The 14,208-nt window shown below is 41.3% G+C and overlaps 1 protein-coding gene across 4 annotated transcripts in view; it reads left to right on the forward strand.

The window, feature by feature from the left end:
• The window catches only part of LOC121285555 (protein HIRA), a 119,641-nt gene that overhangs the window by 62,658 nt on the left and 42,775 nt on the right, over positions 1–14,208 (forward strand). For 3 of the 4 annotated variants that reach the window (XM_041202087.1, XM_041202090.1, XM_041202088.1), the window contains one exon: positions 12,111–12,302. The exons of the other annotated variant lie outside the window; for it this stretch is intronic. In XM_041202087.1, coding sequence (XP_041058021.1) covers positions 12,111–12,302 — 192 coding nt within the window. The remainder of the gene's footprint in view (positions 1–12,110; positions 12,303–14,208) is intronic. 4 annotated transcript variants of the gene reach the window in all.

A 14,208-nucleotide genomic window follows, 5' to 3' on the forward strand; every position in this document is an offset into this window, starting at 1 on the left:
TTAAATTTTGAATACCTCTATTGAATCTCCTGTCAACCTTCTTTAGGGAGAACATCATCCTCATCCCTGGAGCTATTCTCATAATTTTTTTCTACAGCCTTTCTATAGCCTTCACACTCTCCTTAAAGTGCATGTCCAGAATTGGATGCAACACTACAGTTGAGGCTGAACCAGTATTTTATAAATGTTCATCACAACTTTCTTGCTTTTTGGGTCCCGTATGCATTTTTAACCATTCGCTCAACCTGCCCTGTCAGACTTCAATGATTTGTGTACATATGCACCCAGGTCTCTCAGTTCCTGCATCCTCCTTTTAGAATTGTACCCTTTAGTTGAGACTAGCAAACACCCATTAAACATGCGCAATCAAATTAGAATACTTAACAAAAACTGACAGGCCCCCCCCATGCCCTCCTTCCCATGCCATCCCTCTATCATCCCCTCCCACTTCACCCATTCCACCCTTTCCATGCCACCTGTACTCTAACCTCTCCAAATCAGGATGGTGAATGGCTTGGAGGGGAACTTCCAGGTGGTGGTGTTCCCTATGTCTGTTGTCCTCATCCTTCTAGAGGTTGCGGTCATGGGTTTGGAAGGTGCTGTCTAAGGAGCCTTTGTGAATGCAGAGCTTAGATCTGATCCGTTGGTTGTAGAATCGGTTAGTGTTACCTATCACTTGTTGCATATGCTGTTTGGAATGCAAGTAGTCCTGTGTTGTAATTTCACCATGTTGACACCTCATTTTTAGGTATGCCTGGTGCTGCTTCTGGCATGTCCTCCTGCATTCTTCATTGAACCAGGGTTGATCCCCTGGCTTGGTGGTAATGGTAGGGTGGGGGGATATGCTGTTCCATGTGGTTACAGATTGTGGCTGAGTACAATTCTGCTGCTGCTGATGGCCTACAGTGCCTCATGGCTGCCCAGCTTTGAGTTTCTAGATCTGATCGAACTCTATCCCATTTAGCGCAGGGGTAGTGCCACACAACACAATGGAGAGTATCCTCAATGTGAAGACGGGACTTTGTCTCCACAAGGACTGTGTGCGGATATGAGGATAATTAAAATTGCCCACTATCACTATATAGTTTTTGCTCCTCCCTGTAAATTTACTCCTCTGTCTCTTTCCCATTTGTTGCTGGCCTATAGAATAACCCAGTATTGTAATGGTACATGTATTGTTTCTTAACACTTACCAAATGGATTCCGTACTGTACCCTTTAGGGCATCCTTAATCACATTGTTGTCCTTAATCAGTGCTGCGACTCTCTTCCTCTCTTACTTTCCCTATTTTTGATGAGCTCCTTGTATCCAGGAACACTTAGCACCCACTTCTGCCCTTTATTGAGCCAGGTCTCTGCTATCGCAACAATGACATATTTTCATGTATTTATTTGACTACTTCCTGCATTTTCATACATGCACCATAAACCTGGCTTAGATCTTGCTATCTTCCCTCTTAGTCTGACTTCACCTCTTCCCTTTCTATTTCTTACTCTGCTGCTAGCTGTCTCCCCCAATCCTCTATGCACCTTGTTTCTCCTTTCTGATGCTACACTGTGGTTCCATTCTCCTGCCAAATTAGTTTGCACCCTCTCCCACAGTATGAACAACTACCCTGCAAGGCCATTGGCCCCAGCCTGTTAAGCTACAACCTATCTGATCTGTATAAGTCTCACCACCCCTAAAAGCAGTCGCAATTTCTCTGGAATTTATAGCTCCAGCATCATTTATCCACCCATGCATACATCAGCATTAGCCTTCTGTTTCCAAATTTACTCGCGCATGGCACCAGGAATAATCTGGAGACTGCGACCTTAGAAGTTCTGCTTCTTAGTCTCTTTGCTAGTTCCCTAAAACCTGCCTGCAGGACCTCATCCCTTTTTCTACCCAGGCTGTTGGTAATGATAAGGTCCATAATCTCTGGCCATTTATCCTCCCCCCCCCCCTCAGAATGTTCTGCAGTGACATCCTGGATCCTGGCACCAACGAGGTTACACTGATGGAGCTAGCTGAAGGAGGATGAGAAGAGGCTTAAGTGGAGCAAAAATGACTGCTTGCACTGGTTAGGCCAAATGGCCTTTGTTGTAACAGTAAAGCTTGTTCTGCACATGAGTTAAAAAGGGATTTTGCATTAATTCTGGTAAAGAATTATTCTGATTAACTTCAGCATCTCCTAATTGTGTCGGTCTGTTGTGGCTTTTCAGAAATATTAATAGGTGTTGATAGCACCATTAAAGAGGAAATGGATGAGAGACTGAGAAACATATTAACAGTATCAGATCAACTGTTCATGCTACATCCCTATGGGATTATTGGCCATCTGGACTAGTGCTAATCAAGCTCCTTCATGGCACGTAATAACTCCTCCTAACTGAAACCTTCTGTTAATGACCATGTCTCTACTAACCCTTGCACAGTCAGGTTCAGTAATTGAACTTCTTATTGCTGATGGAATCTCCGCTAATAATCACACTTTCCAGATGCAATGTATCTTGTAATTCTTCCGAGCCAGCTCTGCCAATGATGTAATCAACACTCACTATTTAAAAACTCATGGTCCTGAAATTCCATGGAAACCCCAAAGAAACAGCAGTTTGTATCTCTTTATACCATCCAAATGCTGACCACACTGATCTTCTGTCAAAGTTAGGTTCATGATTGGGATTGCCCCACAACCCTGGGAACTTGCGTACATTTCAAAATGAATCTGAATTGGAATGTAAAGTGACGGTTCAACTTTAAAAAAAAAATGACATGTTAATAAAAGCAGAAACAAGTTTTGACTTTGATCTTGTGAATATGTATGTCCATAACACTGAAACCTAGGCATGATTGATGCTATCCCTCATGCAAAACGACTTGTGATAATTTGATACTCCTCCATCTGCTTGCTGCTGCTTCCTGGATGTGTAATTCCCACCAGGACAATCTTTTTGTGAATGGTAATTTTCCACCTGAAGCTTTTCTAACCTTCCTTTTGATCTCATGTTTCTTGCAAGGTTCAAGCAATTTGATTTTGCAAAAGTTAGCAAAAAGTCATTTGTCAGTGTCAGGAAAATGAGCCAAGTTATAAATAGTTTGTGCAGATGTTTTTATGTTTCTGGATTTGCTTCTTCCCTTGCTGTCTCTCTAAATTTAATCAGCAGCGTGTTCTAAAGTGCTAGTGTTCAGTGAGAGGTGAAATTGATGGGCGAGACCTAACCATCTGGCTGTGTGCAGAGATCTGTTCACCTACCAGGTGTGAGAATGAGAGTGGCCTGTGGAAGCCTGCACTCCTTTAGTCCCTAAGATTGGTAGCTGCCCCTCTCCTGTTCTGACTTAGTGCTCCAGTATACCTGCCATTCTCATTGCTCATCAGTGGATATTTAAAAGGAGGGCCTTGATATGATGAAGAGACGCTTGCATAAATTGCCTCAGTAGCGCTATAGACAAGATTGGCTAAAAGCAAAATACTGTGGATGCTGGAAATCTGAAATAAAAACAGAAGATGCTGGAAAAACTCAGCAGGTCTGACAGCATCTGTGGAGAGAGAAACAGAGTTAATGTTTCGAGCCTGTATGACTTCTTCAAGCTGGAGAAGAGCCATATGGACTCGACAAGATTGGCTTGTGGCTGTCACATTCCTTGATATCCATTTAGGGATATAGAACTGGGTTTGCTATTCGGCATCTCAAGCCTCTTCCATCATTCAGTTAAATCATGGCTGATCTGTATGTTTACTCCATTTACCTACCTTGGTACAGTAAAGCTTAATACCTTTGCCTGAGAGAAACCTATGATCTTATTTGACATTTTCAATTAACCCTCCACCTCAACAGCTTTTTGGGGAAAGAGAGTTCCAGATTGCCCTTGTGAAGAAGTAAGTGCTTCCTGATGTCATCCCTGAATCGCGTAGCAGCAATTTAAGATTTAGAATGCAATTTGTTAAGTTTTTTTGACTAGCTGTTTAATAAAGGGCTTCTGAATTTTCCAGAACTGTTTGGGAAACTGTTCTCTGTTATTTGGACTTGCAGTGTATTCTGTGTTTCTCACTCAGTCTGCACCAGTGTGTCCATTTAACTGAGTTCAGATTTGAGTTCTAGGATGGCTCTCCTCATTGTTAGAAACATAGAAACTAGGACCAGGAGTAGGCTATTCAGCCCTTCAAGCCTCCTCCGCCATTCAGTACGATCATGGCTGATCCTCTATCTCAACACCATATTCCCGCTTTCTTTCCATACCCCTTGATGCCCCTAATATCCAAAAATTTATCAATTTCCAGCTAGCTTTCTGTTGTACTCCAATTTTTTCCTCCTTATTAATCTTTTAGCCATTCTTTGCTGTTTTTTATATTCTGTCCAATCTTCTGACCTGCCACCCATTTTTGTACAATTATATGCTTTTCCTTTAAGTTTGATACTATCTTTAACTTTTTTAGTTAACCACATTTGGTGGATCCTCCCCTTGGCATTGTTCTTTCTTGTTGGAATGCATCTATTTGTGTATTCTGAAATATCCCCTTTAATGTCTGTCACTTCATCTCTATTGACCTATTCCTTAACTCAAATTGGCAGTTCACTTCCACTTGCACTGCTTTCATGCCCTCGTAATTGCCAATATTTAAATTTAAAATACTAGTCTTAGACCCACTTTTCACTCCCTCAAACAATGTAAAGTTCAATCATATTATGATCACTGCTACCTAGGGGCATCTACACTATGAGGTCATGGATGAATCCTGTCTCGCTGCACAGTACCAGGTCTAGTGTCTCCAGAACGTACTGGTCAAATAAATTATCCCAAAAACATTCTATGAATTCACCACCTATGCTACCTTTGCTCATCTGGTTGTTCTAGTCTATACGTAGATTAAAATCCCCCGTGATGATTGCAGTACCTTTCAGACAAGCTCCCACTATTTCTTCTTTGACACTCCGTCCTACTGTGTGGTTACTGTTAGGGGGCCGGTACACTAGTCCCACAAGCAACTTCTTGCCTTTATCATTCCTCATCCCTACCCAAACCACTTCCATATCTTGGTTTGCTGAACTTTGGTCATCCCTCTCTAATGTGTTAATGTTGTCTTTAATTAACAGAGCCACCCCTCCACCTTTTCCTAGCTTCCCATCCTTCCTAAAAGTCACATACCCTTCAATGTTCAGGTCCCAATCTATCTCACCCTGTAGCCATTCCTCTGGAATGGCTATTAGATCATACTTATCTCCATTTGTACTATTAGTTCATCTGTTTTGCATCAAATGCTTTGCACATTCAGATGCAGAGCCTTAAGTTTTGCCCTTGTATTACTTTTGTAACCTCTAGCCTCATCTGTTGGTTTACTCTTAGACTTGTACTTTCTGTCCCTTTCTTTCATGGTATGTTTATCATTTCCCATATTAATACCTTCCTCTCTTACCTTGTCTCTGGTTTTTGATATACCACATCTTCCCACACCCGATCTCTTGCCCCCACAATTTAGTTTAAAACCCTTTCTACTTCCCTCGTTACACAATTCACAAGAACATGTGTCTGAGCATGGTTCAGGTGTAGACTGCCCCAGTGTTACAGCCCCCATTTTCCCTAGTACTTGTTCCAGTGCCCCACGAACTAGAGCCCACTTCTCCCACATCTGGCTTCGAGTCCCACATTTATCTCCCTAATCTTGTCCTATGCAGATTTGCACATGGCTCAGGTAATAATTCAGAGATAAAAGCAAAATACTGCGGATGCTGAAAATCTGAAACATAAACAGAAAATGCGGAGAGAAACAAAGTCAATGTTTTGAGTCTGTATGACCCTTCTTCATAGAAGAAGGATCTGAAGAAGGATCATGCAGTCCTGAACGCCAACTCTGTTTCTCTCTCCACAGATGCTGCCGTACCTGCCGAGTTCTTCCAGCATTTTCTGTTTCTGTTAATAAGTTAGAGATTAGCCATTTGGTAGTATAGAACTTGAATATTGCTGAAAAAAGAGACATGTCCAAGCTTTTTGTCCCGCACTCATCAAGACATCCCACAAGAACACCAATGCAAGGGGAAAACAACAATCCACACTGTATGTGAAGAGAGTGCCAACTGGCTGTTCTCTGTGGAACAATAAGCCCCTGTTTTGATTGCAGTTTAGTGGGTTGTCAATGTAGGGTAGATGGGATAACTATGGAAATGGAAGATGCATAGAATGGTTAAAGCAAAGAAGAAGGCTACTCGTGTGGAATAGCAGCAAGTGTTTAAATAGGAAATGGTTGCCCTATCTGCTTCAGTAACTGTAAGGTCTGTGACTACATTGTAGGAAAGGTTACTAACATACAAACATAGGGAATAGGAACAGAAGTAGGTTATTTGGCCCCTCGAGTCTGCTCTGCCATTCAATAAGATCATAGCTGATCTGTTTGTGTTTCAAATTCCACATTACGATCAATAACCTTTGACTCCCTTGCCTAACAAGAATGTATCTCCGCCTTAAAAATGGTCAATGACCCCAACTCCACCTCCTTCTGAGACAGACAGCTCCAAAGTTGCACAATCCTGAGAGAAAATATTTCTGCTCATCTCTGTCCTATAAGGGCAACCCCTAATTTTAAAACAGTGCCCCTAATTCAGGACTCACCCACAAGAGGAATCATCCTTTCCACATCCACCTTGTCAAGACCGTTCAGGTTCTTATATACTTCAATCAAGTCACCCCTCACTCTTCTAAACTCCTGTGAAAACAAGCCCAGTCTGTCTAACCTTTCCTCATAAGAGAACCCACTCATTCCAGTTATCAATCTGGTAAACCTTCTCTGAACCGCCTCCAGCACATTTGCATCCTTCCTTAAGTAAGGAGACCAAAACTGCACACACTATTCGAGATGTGTTCTCACCAATGCTCTGTATAACTAAAGCATAACATCCTTACTTTTATGTTCAATTCCTCTTATAATAAAGGATAGTATTCCATTAGCCTTCTTAATTACTTGCTGTACCTGCATACTAACTTTTTGTAACTCATGCACTAGAACACCTTTGCATCTCGCAATTCTGCAGTCATTACCCATTTAAGTCATACTCTGCTTTTTTATTCTTCCTCCAAAGTGAACAACTTCACATGTTCCGGCATAATACTCCATTTGCCAGATTTTTGCCCACTCACTCAACCTGTCTATATCCAGGTGTAACCTCTTTATGTCCTCTGCACAACATACTTTGCTACCTATCTTTGTGTCATCTGCAAATTTAGCTACCATGCCTTCACTTCCCTCATCTAAGATATTGATATAAATTGTAAAAAGTTGAGGCCCCAGCACAGACCCCTGCAGGACTCCATTTGTCAATCTTGCCAATCAGAAAAAGACCCATTTATGCATACTCTCTGTTTTCTGCCAGCCAGCCAGACAATCTTCTATCCATGCTAATATGTTGCCCCTACACCTTGAGCTTTTATTCTCCACAAAAACCTTTGATGTGGCACTTTATCAAATGCTTTCTGCAAATCGAAGTACAGTATGCCTACAGGCTTCCCTTTCTCTACAGTGCCTGTTATTCCTTGAAAAAACTCCCAATAAATTAGTTAAACATTATTTCCCTTTCACAAAACCAAAAACCATACTGCCCGATTACCTTATGTTTTTCTAAGTGCCAGCTATAACCTCCTTTATGATTGATTCTAACACCTTCTAACACAGACGTCAAGCTAACTGGTCTATAGTTTCCTGTTTTCTGCCTCTCTCCATTCTTGAATAGAGGGGATATATTTGCGACTTTCCAGTCTGATGGAACCTTTCCAGAATCTAGGGAGTTTTGGGAAAATTAACACCAAAGTCTCTACTACTTCATTGGCCACCTCTTTTATGACCCTAGGATGAAACCCATCAAGGCCAGGAGACTCGTCAGCCTGCAGCTCCATCAATTTGCTAGGTACTGCTTTCCAAGTGATTGTAATTTCACCAAGATCCTTTCTCTCTTCCACTACCTGATTTACAGCTATTACTAGAATGTTTTTTATACCCTCTATAGTGAAGACAGAAGCAAAATATTTGTTCATTTCACCTGCCATTTTCTTATTATCTACTATTAACTCCCCATTCTCACTCTCTAGAGGATCAACACTCACTTTACTTTTTTTCTTTTTAAATACCTGTAGAAACTCTTGCAATCTGTCTTTACATTTCCAGCTAGTTTCCTCTTATACTCTAATTTCTTCCTCTTGATTAACCTTTTAGTTATTCTCTGCCGTTCTTTATGTTCTGTCCAATCATCTGACCTACCACTCAGCTTTGCGCAGTTATATGCTTTGTCCTTAAGTTTGACGTTTTCCCTAACTTATTTAGTTAACCACGGATGGTTGGTCCTCCTTTTAGAATTTTTCTTTATCATAGGAATGTACTTATTCTGTTTATTCTGAAATTTCCCCTTAAATGTCTGCCACTGCTTCTTTATTGATCTGCCCTTTGACCTTGTATCCCAGTTCACTTCAGCTAGCTCAGCTTTCATGCCCACATAGTTTCCCTTGTTTAAGTTTAAAATACTAGTCTTAGACCCACTCTCCTCCCCTCCTAACTGAATATAAAATTCAATCATATTGTGGTTGCTGCTACATAAGGGTGCCTTTATCCTGAGGTCATTAATTAATCCTATCACAAACACAATACCAACCAAGTCCAATAGAACCTGTGCAATTATATAACTTATAGTTTTAGGTGATACTAGCTTTTAATAAGCATAGTAAATTTTAGTATATGTAGGAATTATTCTAAGTTAACTAAGAAAGTAATTAAATTAAGTTAACTAAATAACAAAAAACAATGGCGGGACAGGTGTTATGATGTAGCTGTGGAATGTGGGAGCTTCTGGCCACCAAGGCGATCCAGGGCAAACACGTCTGCAGAAAGTGTAAACAGCTTGAGGAATTCTTGATCAGGATTGTTGTCTGGAGCCAAACTGCAGACGCTGCGCAACATAAGGGAGGGTGAGAAATACCTGGACACTGTTCCATAAGATGATCACTCCTCTTAGAATAGGTGTGTCTGTTTTGGACACCAGTGAGGGACAGGAAGATGTGACCATGAGTGAGGCAGGTGAAAGGACCGAGCAGACAGTTGTGGAAGAGCCTCAGACTTTGCAATTGGCAAATAGGTACCAGGTGCTTGCTACCTGTGTGGATGGAAGCGAGGCCTGCAGGGTGGATGAACAGTCTGGCCATGGCACCATGGTACAGGGAGCTGTTCAAGCAGGGGGAGCAAAAAATCATGTTGTGGTAGTAGGGGACAATATAGTGAGAGGGATTGACACTGTTTACTGCAGCAAAGAGTGAAAGTCCAGACAGCTGTGATGCCTGCCCAGTGCTAGGGTTCGAGACATTTTGTCAGGGCTGCAAAGGAACTTAGGGATTTATTTTAATTAAAAGGTTTAGTTATTTTTATTTTTAATTTTTAATTATTTTGGTTAATAAACCCTACTACTCTGACTAAGCTTTACTACTGCTATGTAAAAACCTTATTATGAAGAAAACTGAAGTAGTTGCTGTTGGAGCTCCTCCACAGTCATGCCCCAGCTTTCCTCTGGCTTCAAATATACATGTTCTGAATTCTGTCTAGTGAGATGGGATAGAAGTGTTTCTGCCTATAGCTTAGTTGATAAACATTCACCTCTGGGTCAGAAAGCCATGGGCTCAAGCCAGCGCTAAGATTTGAGCACACAATCCAGTGGAACACTGAAGAAGTGCTGCATTGTCAGAGGTAACTCCTTCTCTGTTTGAGATGTTAAAGAGAGGCCTTTTGTCTCCTCCCAGGGATGTTAAAGATCCCATGGTATTACTTAAAGATGACCAGGGAGTCCTGCAGATTTGTCCAACATTACTTTCAGACAGTACTGCTGAAAAATAGATCGCCCATTCTGTCTAATTGTTGTTTGTGGGGTGCTGCTAGCATGAATGGTTGAAATGATAGTCACAGCCTTTAGAACTGATTTATTGTATAAGATATTTCAACTTATTGATGTGTATGGCAAGTGAAAGTATTCAAGTGACATGTATTAATTGCTGATTATGTTGATGGCAGTTGCTTCACTAACAGTCACTTTTTAAGTTTAAGCTGCGAAGTTTTGTGCTAATCAGTGTCCTAAAGGAAATAATACAGGGAGAGATTTGAAGTAGGAGTATAAGTTTAGAGGGGTTTCTGGAAGAATTGCAGAGTGGCTGATTGTCTCTGGTACAAATGTTCTCAGGGCAGGTGAAGGATTAACATTACTAAAAGTTTCTGGGCAAAAAGACATTATGTTGAACATAAACAATGCTCGTCTTGGATCTTGGCATCATCATGTTCTTTTATTCAATCTCTCTCCAGCAATATAATCAATTGTCTCTTGATTACACTAGCAATGTCCTTGGCCCATTAACTTGTTCCATGAGTTTCTCCCTCAATTAATTCCCTTTTTACTCCACTCTTCCCAACTGTGTCTTCCACTATCAATGCTTCATGGGAGAGAACAATTATCCTGGATCAGCTTCCCAGTTATTCTTCCAGGATCTTTGAAATCTGTTAGTGGGAGTGGGGAATCAGGAGGAGGTCCGTCTTTGAGGATGATTCACCTTGGAGCAGCATGCTGACAGTGATCTCGATACTAGAGATACTAATTTATATAAATATATACATTTTAAACTCACTGAATAGATGCATCTTTAAAAATAGACTGTACCATAGATAATTAACCATATAAATCTCTATAATGTTTGGCAGAGGTAACTTTTGTGTTCATAAGTTTCAAAATAGGGATAACTATAAAAAATGGCCTTTTACAAACATTTTTATTTTATGAATACTGTCTGACAAAAATTGAGCACCTTAATGTTTCTCTTGCATTAATTATGATAAAGCACCACATAATGATCTTTTGCAGGAACTCATATCCTCCAAATTGCAGTGCTTGCTTTGAGAAAGTGCCTTGAAGCCCAGTCCAGTGGAACTGTGCCTCTGTAGGGTTATTCGGTAGTAGGAATGCCTGGACTTGGCCCACTCATCCCAAGAGTCAGGCATCCTGCTCGTGATGCTTAACTGATTAGCCTCATTGCCGAGCTGCAGGAGAAAAATAGTCGGAGGGAATTGTCTCTCTTTTACTTCCCTGCCCATGCTCCCCCACCCCATCACGAGCACTGTTGGTGATCCAACTTTGATCCAGAACCTTTCCAAGTGGTTCCTCATGATGCTAATTAAACTGTATGGGTACCTTCCTGGCTGGTGGGATCTGCCAGAGACTTTTGTGGGACACAGTTTCTTGTGGATTTGGAGGTGGGATTGTTGGGGGAGGATGAAGAATGCCAGGAGGGGATGGTTTTGCCTTGTTACAAATGCCACTGGTCATGAGCCTCAGAAAAGTCAAGGGCTATCTGAGAATCAAACATTAGCAGTAGCATAATTACCTGGAAAAACTCAGCAGGTCTGGCAGCATCGGCGGAGAAGAAAAGAGTTGACGTTTCGAGTCCTCATGACCCTTCAACAGAACAGTTCTGTCGAAGGGTCATGAGGACTCAAAACGTCAACTCTTTTCTTCTCCGCCGATGCTGCCAGACCTGCTGAGTTTTTCCAGGTAATTCTGTTTTTGTTTTGGATTTCCAGCATCCGCAGTTTTTTTTGTTTTTATTAGCAGTAGCATGTTTCTGTCCACTGACTTCTATTAGATAGTGTCTGTGCAGCAAATGAATAAATATAATTATGGAATTTTCAATTCTACCATCTTGCACACTTCAAGTGCCCCTTTTGATTTGGCCCCTGTCTGTGAGGTTTGAAAACTCTTAGGCCAACTTCCATTTGAGGGCTTTGTGCTACAAGTGTCCTTATAGCTTCTTGATCATGTGCTACATGTCTAACTCTGGAGATCTGTCTTGTTGCGAAGGATAGACCAGAACCCTAGAATGACTGAATTCAAGGTAAAGCAATTGGAGACTCTTGCAATAGGCATCTGTAAATGAAGCATGATTCAATACCAGACTCTGAGCTATGATAGAAGCAATGGCTTGAATTGTTGAACTTCACAAAATTAATGTTTTCATTTGAGAGATTTTAATGCAGTATTTAATTACTCAAAAACAATCACATAATATTGATGACATGAAAAAGCTTGTCTCATGAGCTGCCTTTTGTTTTGTTCTGTTATTAGGGATTTTTCGACCGCTTTTTTTAATAGTGTACCTATCACAGGGGCACTTCCAGGGTCAGTGCTGCCTTCACAGATCAGCCAGCCGCAGCCGTCCTCAGACTCTAATGCTGCCAAGTCCGTCTCCACTAAACTAACTCAGGATCCTGCGCCAGCCACTGCAAAGTCAGCTGAGGATACCCCCAACAAAGACGGGTAAGGTGCACAAGACCGAGCAAAACTGGATTTGAGCAGTGGTACACAAATACATGGGCATACAAACCCAGCTCATATTAGCTACTGAGCACAATGCTCTATTTAGTTAGTCAGTCTGGTCGGATGCAATAAAACATAGTAAAACTAGTGAGCTGTACCCTTAGAGAATGAGGCGGTCCAGTTAATCCCAACCTGGGTATCTGATAAGTGCTTAACAAAATCAAAAAAAATGTAGAGCTGTTTGCAATGTACTGCAGAAAGTAAGGAGCAGCAAAACATGACTGTTCCCCTCCCCCAATCGAAAGGAAGGAGCGTGACCCACAACAGGTGCAGTTGGACTGTGGTGGTTATAATAGAGCAACAATGCCTTCTATGGGCAAGAAATTAGTAAGAGAGCAACAAAGTGCATCTGAACAAAAACAAGATCATTAATTCAAAAGCAAAATACTGCGGATGCTGAAATAAAACTAGAAAGTACTGGAAATACTCAGCATCTGTGTAGAGAGAAACAGTTAACATTTCAGGTCAAGATCTCTCATTAGAAAGATAGTTAATTGAAGAGAAGTCCGAAGTATATCTGGTGCTGTTGTTTGGGAACTAGGTTGGAATCCAGTTCAGACTGATGGAATGGAAAACTTTTCTGTTAACTTTGAGGGTTCAGGTCCAATCATAAGTGGATCACAGTGCAAGACCAACCTCTAATTTGTTACTAATATTAGTTGGACCTCAAAGAGACAACTGGATGTGTCACATCGTTGCAATAAGGAGGCGCTTTTCTGAGACTGGAACAGTGTAAAAAGATAAAAGCAAAAAAAAACGGATTCGAAACTTTAACTCTGCCTTTTTCTCCACAGATGCTGCTGGACCTGCTGAGTTTTGCCAGCTTTTTCTGTTCTTGTTTGTGTAAAATGATCTTTGGCGGTTGTGACCTGAGGCTGTCACAGGGCCACTGAAATCGCCAGTGATAACATAAATACACACGAACGGAAGTAAAAGCAGATGCTTGTTCAAGTCCTGAATTAGAGTTTACCAAGCTTGGTTCACTTTGTTGTTGCTGTACAGTGTTCCATACAAAAGAGCAGAAATGGATTCTAGTCAAAAATAAAAATACCTGGAAAAACTCAGCAGGTCTGACAGCATCTGCGGAGAGGAACACAGTTAACGTTACGAGTTCGTATAACTCTTCAACAGAACTAGATCGTTGAAGAGTTATACGAACTCGAAACGTTAACTGTGTTCCTCTCCGCGGATGCTGTCAGACCTGCTGAGTTTTTCCAGGTATTTTCATTTTTGTTTTGGATTCCCAGCATCCGCAGTTTTTTGCTTTTATCTTAATGGATTCTAGTGCTTTCTTCCTGAAGTTTAACCTGGTGCTGATCCAGATCTTTGGGTGAAACTTTATTTTAATCCTTTTGTCTTATTCCTTCAGTGACAAAATATCCTCCAGCATCTATGCAGTGCTTTTAATCAGTTGCAGTAGGAAGTTGAATTCCTGCGTTTCACGCGGTCTTGGACCTTTTGCAGTTCGGGCTCTCGGTATTTTCCATTGACACGTTCCTGAGATAAACGGGTGGTGTGAATTAACAAATTGAGCAGTCAGCTTATTAGCTGCGCTGTGCATACCAATACAGGTTCCCTGATATTTAATAGAATGCTTATCGATCGATCGATCAATCCAACTGACTTTTCCATCATCAAGAATTCTCAGTTTCTGTGAGACAACTCTGCTCTGTCCCTGAAGTTTAGTTTCGTTTCCCTCCCCCCACTCGAAAGGAAGGGGCCTGTTAGACGGCGGTGGAGCAACAGTGCCATCTATGGGCAATTAATTAGTACTGCAGCCACAAAGTGCCGACTAAACAAAACCAAATCGTTAATTCAGTAGCCAAATACTGCGGATGCTGCAAGG

This window comes from Carcharodon carcharias, chromosome 13 (genome assembly GCF_017639515.1).
Source record: "Carcharodon carcharias isolate sCarCar2 chromosome 13, sCarCar2.pri, whole genome shotgun sequence".
NCBI lineage: Eukaryota > Metazoa > Chordata > Chondrichthyes > Lamniformes > Lamnidae > Carcharodon > Carcharodon carcharias.